The sequence below is a fragment of the Penaeus japonicus genome, unplaced genomic scaffold, assembly GCF_977035675.1.
Source record: "Penaeus japonicus unplaced genomic scaffold, GWHDUDI00000001_assembly GWHDUDI00000012, whole genome shotgun sequence".
NCBI classification, from domain to species: Eukaryota; Metazoa; Arthropoda; class Malacostraca; order Decapoda; family Penaeidae; genus Penaeus; species Penaeus japonicus.
Genome location: NW_028234414.1, coordinates 36,733,304 through 36,738,303, shown reverse-complemented (window position 1 = coordinate 36,738,303; position 5,000 = coordinate 36,733,304). Strand labels below are relative to the sequence as shown.

Genomic DNA, 5,000 nt, shown 5'->3' with positions numbered 1-5,000 from the left:
AAACTATTATAGATGAGCTATATAAGGATTTAATACAACTTTGCAAATCAGTTTCAACTTTTATTCATCCAAGTAACAACAATCAAACTAACAAAGTATATACACAAAGAAATGCATCTCATTATAATTTAAATATATATTAAATTTATGAAGAAAAAAAATCCAGTAAAATAATAGCTACCAATTGAAATGCTTGCAAAAAAACATATATCAAAGTGGCCAATTTATAATTTCATCACAATAGCAGTACATACTAAAACAAATTCCTAATTCTTCGTTCTATGTCCACTACAAAGATGAAATCTTCCGCTGAAGAATAACTTTATTTTCATTCATCATTAAAACAATCTATACATAACACTAATTAAAAAATACATTTAAAATATGCTATATAGTCTATTTTCATCTCTATTTATACTGATACAATTGAGATTCTGATATGAGCCCGGCTATCCGCGCCTCTTCAATAGCTTGGTAGTACTGGTCGAAACTAACATAGGGGTGAATCCTCCCGTCTTCGTCCAGAGAAAACTGGGTGAGGCTCGGATTCTGGAGGTCTGACGATTCGGTTGAGGTTGTGTTGGTGTCGGTGTGATGGACGAGGCAGTTGTCATCCACAGAGTTACTGACACCTTCCATCATGTCTAGTTTGTGGCCTCTTACCCCTGGCAGCAGACGTGCAGGGGGGAGGCTTGGTAGAGAGTCCGGTTCCTTGCAGAGTGTTAGGTCCTCACTGCTTGATGACGATGATAGATCCTGTCAAGTACAGAAAGTATCACTGTGTATGAGAGATAAACAGAGCATGATTCATTAAACAATACTGACTATATTGAAACCAAGGGCTCAATTAATTATATCCCAGTATAATAAATTCATCTTCATGACAACAGATAAGTGTACTAATAGAATCAATAACTTGTACAAGAACAGTAACAATAATGTCGTTTGAATAAAACAATTTTGTTCATATTGAAGTATTTTCTGAACATTATTTTGATGAAAATATGAATTCAATTTAATTTATCTATCTTCTTTTTGACATTACTTTCTCAGTATGAAACTCTGATACAGAATAACAATACATAAGAGTATAAAATAAATAAATAAAAAAAAAATTGTTGTAGAGATTTCATATGCATATCTACTATCATACAGTAAAAAAAAAAGAGCCCAAATATTCAAACAGAACAAAGTCTGGAATATGGTACCTCTCGTTACTTCTCAGGTAAAACAACTAAATAAAGAATAATTTTGATTATGAATTTTTTCTTTTTACAAACTATAGAAAAAAAAAATACAGGAACCATAACAGATTGCACATTCAGTGTAGGAGGTAGAAGGAAAAAATCATGCAAAATCAATGTAAAAAAAAGGTTTCTGAAGTCGTAATGAACATTGAATTGGAGTCCTCACCGCTGTCCTCATATGTGGTCTGTGATGAATGGGAGGTCGTGGAGAGCTGCCCCCAGACAAGGCAGAAGGGGTTAGGGCACTGCGCATAGGGAAGTTGAAGTTGCGGATGATGAGGGTAATGTCGTCCCTTGTTGTTACATTTCTCTGCTTGGTGAGATAGTTGTCATGGTGCAGACGGACTACTTTGTCAACCACTGTTTGAGCTATGCTTGTTAAAGTTGGTTGCTCTACAAACTGTAGAAAGAAATATATATGTAAAAGAAAAACAAATAATAACATTAATTTATACTGCTCAATTTCTTCATCGGTAAATCTGATTAGGATATCAACAAGTGTTCAGTGTGACAGGTTTGATATGCCTGAAGTCCTGGAATCCTTAAGATTTTTCAAATTTCAAAACCAAAATAGATCAGAAAAAAAAATCTTAAAAAAAGCCCACAAATACAAACCTGTTCAACAACCATCTGTGCAATTTCCTTGTTAACTTGCTCAGATCCAGTAGCCTCTTTGTAAGAATTATAGAGACCATCACTCATCAATAAGAGGAAGCTGAAATTAGAAATCAGTTCACATGAATTAAACCAATATTATTTCTCTTCTTAGAAATCACTGTAATTATAAACAAAAAAATTTACACAGTATGTGCATATGATTCTTATATAACCGTTAGAGTATAAATATTTACATATATCCTGTATTTATAACTATCTGTGTGAATTATGATTCATTTATACCACTTGAAAGAAAGAGTAAAAATAAAATGAGAAAAAGAAACAATATGCATCAACAATAAAAAAAAAAAAAATTGGCTGTATGTCCATCAGCATTAATGGCTGCCATGCATTTGCAATGGAGTGTCAGATGATGCCAGAGTATTGTGTAAATCACAAAGTACAGAGTCATATAAAAAATATGTATATAGGCCTCTAATTTGCCCACAAAGTAGACAAATTTCCCCACAAATTTGATGAATTATGGGAAGAAAATTTCCCAACACATATAGTGTAATAATATACAGGATAATGCACATATTTCAAGCCTACGAAAAAAAAATTGTCAATATTTTCATGTCAAATGATTTCATATAGTTCACTGCCATGCTTACCTGCAGGACTCGTCAATAGGCATGAATGTGATATAAGGTTCAGCGATAACAGGCTCCGCTGTTGCTGAACTTAAGATGTCAAATTCCGTGTAACCACCTTTCATGAAGTAGTTTCCAATACATCTTGTCAACTCATGGTTACCAAGCTTGGCTCCTTAATAAATAAAGAAAATGTAAATTAAAAAAACAATTGTCTTAAACTCTGGTCCAAATTTACTGACTTAATAAAGGGTCATTTGCAAAACTATCTGTGAATCAAAAGTCTCAAGATTTTTTTTTTTAAAGATCCTAAAAAGTCAATAATTATGGAGGATTTATTCTTTCATAATATATATATATTTTTTTCTTTCCATGTAAAACAAGTGGATGACCAATGTCTATCTGTCTGTTGTTCAATATATGATGCTGCATTTTTGCCATTATCCTCATTACTGCAAGGACTCTATTTTTGTATCGTAGTGTAAAGAAAAATGTTACTATTCACAGCAAAGAACACAATCTGCCAAACTAAAAGTAACCTAATCCTTTCCATGCTTAAACAATAATAAAATTCTTCTTATCTCAGGCCGGGCGGCACAATATTGTGCCAGCCATTTAATTGATTTTGGCCTAAGCGCTCGAAAGCCCCGGCATTGTCACATTCAAGGCTGGAATGCCCCCGTCGTGAGTTAATATTCTTCTTACTCTTGTTTTTAGGGTTATTTGATCAAGGAACCTATACCTACTCCCGTGTTTGTAACAGACACCATTACAGTTGGCCATTTCTTTTTCACATATATCCATAGAACACAATGTCTAATTACAAGCCACACTTCTAGGTGATGACATCATTCTCTACTCTTCTGCCCTAACAGCCCTAACTTTGTCAATATTCATGTGGTGTGACATGCCCAGTGATTCATATTCATAGAACAATAACCTGGGACAATCTTCTAGTACATATGCTTAAAAACTTAAGCATATGCTGTATCAAAGAAAGTAATTGACTAACAAGAGTCATTATTATTTTTAACATCATTTCAGACAGTAGAAAAGCCCATGTTAAGATATAGTAGTAAAGAAAAGAAAAGAAAAGAATAGAAAGAAAAGAAAAAGATATATTGTAAACATATAAAATATGATTTGGGACAAGGGTGATAAGAAAGAGGAGAGGGGATAGTGTGATGTAACCCCTCAGGAGCATATATTTCCTTTCGTTCTTGGCTTGCCTGTGAGTAGAATTTGTTTCTATGGATATTGCTGAAAACATCCAAAATACAAATGCTGAATTCTCTATTCTCTTGTAGTATTCAGTAAATTTCAGTTAACCTAATCAAAACCTCTGTTTTTTACCTCTGATTTTGTTTGCTGTCAAATTGAGTGATTCCAAACGCTGCAACTCATCATGGCTACTAGTGGTGTGGTCGGCAGTAAGCTGCTTCACTTTTAATACACCAGACCTAAGACCAGAGAAAAATGTCTTAGTGACTCAACTAAAATAAGAATCATTAAGTGCAAGAGATTCAAATGAAATTACAATCAATCTGAAAATAACAACAATAATAATAACAGTATCAACAAGAGGGATGGACGTGACTTTCCATCTACGAACCTATCTTTCTTACACAGAAGAGCTCTTGAGTCCCCGACATTGCCGACATACAACGTTTTTCCATGCATCAACGCCACAACAGCTGTCGTTCCTCCCCTTATCTCCTGGTCCAGCGCCTTAAATAAATTGTGGATATTATTACCAAAAAATTCTGCTAATACTGTGTTACTTCCTTTACTTACTAATCTTATTCATAAAAATTTGGGAAAAAAGCCACTCAGTCACTCAATTGTTTTGTGTGTATGAGTGTATGTGTATGTGTGTGTGTGTGTGTGTGTGTGTGTGTGTGTGTGTGTGTGTGTGTGTGTGTGTGTGTGTGTGTGTGTGTGTGTGTGTGTGTGTGTGTGTGTGTGTGTGTGTGTGTGTGCACGCACATGTAGGTGTATGTGTGTGCATGTGCTTGTCCATGTGCATGTCTATGTACAGAAACTAATTTCATGTTATGACTCTCAAAAAATCATATCAAAATCAATCTTTACCTGAAGTCTACTAAATGTTTCAGGGAATTTCTGAGCAGCTTCAAACTGTGACATCCCATCTGGAATTTTGTCCAACAACTGAGTGCGTTCTGCAATTCTCGGGTCAATGGATTCCAAGAAAGCATTCTCGACAGACAGAAAAGCCTCTCTAAAGACCTCTTTCACCTCTTCGTCTGTCGTTTTTCCTGTCAACTGCTCGAAACTTAACTCTGCAGGCATCCTCTGAAATTATAAGTATTTCATTATTTTTCTAATACAATGAAATACTATGAAAATCTTTTATCTATTTTGTTTACACTATAATAAAGCAGCTGCATTAACTCACTTTATTCCTGTGATTAACTAATTTTCCTTGAAAGTATAAATAGCATCATTAAGAACCAATGTTCCATTGTAACAGAAATCCATGGTA

The 5,000-nt window shown here is 34.4% G+C and overlaps 1 protein-coding gene across 2 annotated transcripts in view; it reads right to left on the bottom strand.

Annotated features, from left to right (window-relative positions):
- Positions 1-44: 44 nt before the first annotated feature.
- Positions 45-5,000, bottom strand: part of LOC122245094 (TGF-beta-activated kinase 1 and MAP3K7-binding protein 1) — an 11,594-nt gene continuing 6,638 nt past the window's right edge. For both annotated transcript variants that reach the window (XM_086542765.1, XM_086542766.1), the window contains 7 exons: positions 4,589-4,810; positions 4,110-4,225; positions 3,851-3,957; positions 2,519-2,672; positions 1,863-1,962; positions 1,414-1,647; positions 45-756 (listed from right to left, as the gene is read on the bottom strand). In XM_086542765.1, coding sequence (XP_086398891.1) covers positions 409-756; positions 1,414-1,647; positions 1,863-1,962; positions 2,519-2,672; positions 3,851-3,957; positions 4,110-4,225; positions 4,589-4,810 — 1,281 coding nt within the window. In that variant the 3' untranslated portion in view covers positions 45-408. The remainder of the gene's footprint in view (positions 757-1,413; positions 1,648-1,862; positions 1,963-2,518; positions 2,673-3,850; positions 3,958-4,109; positions 4,226-4,588; positions 4,811-5,000) is intronic.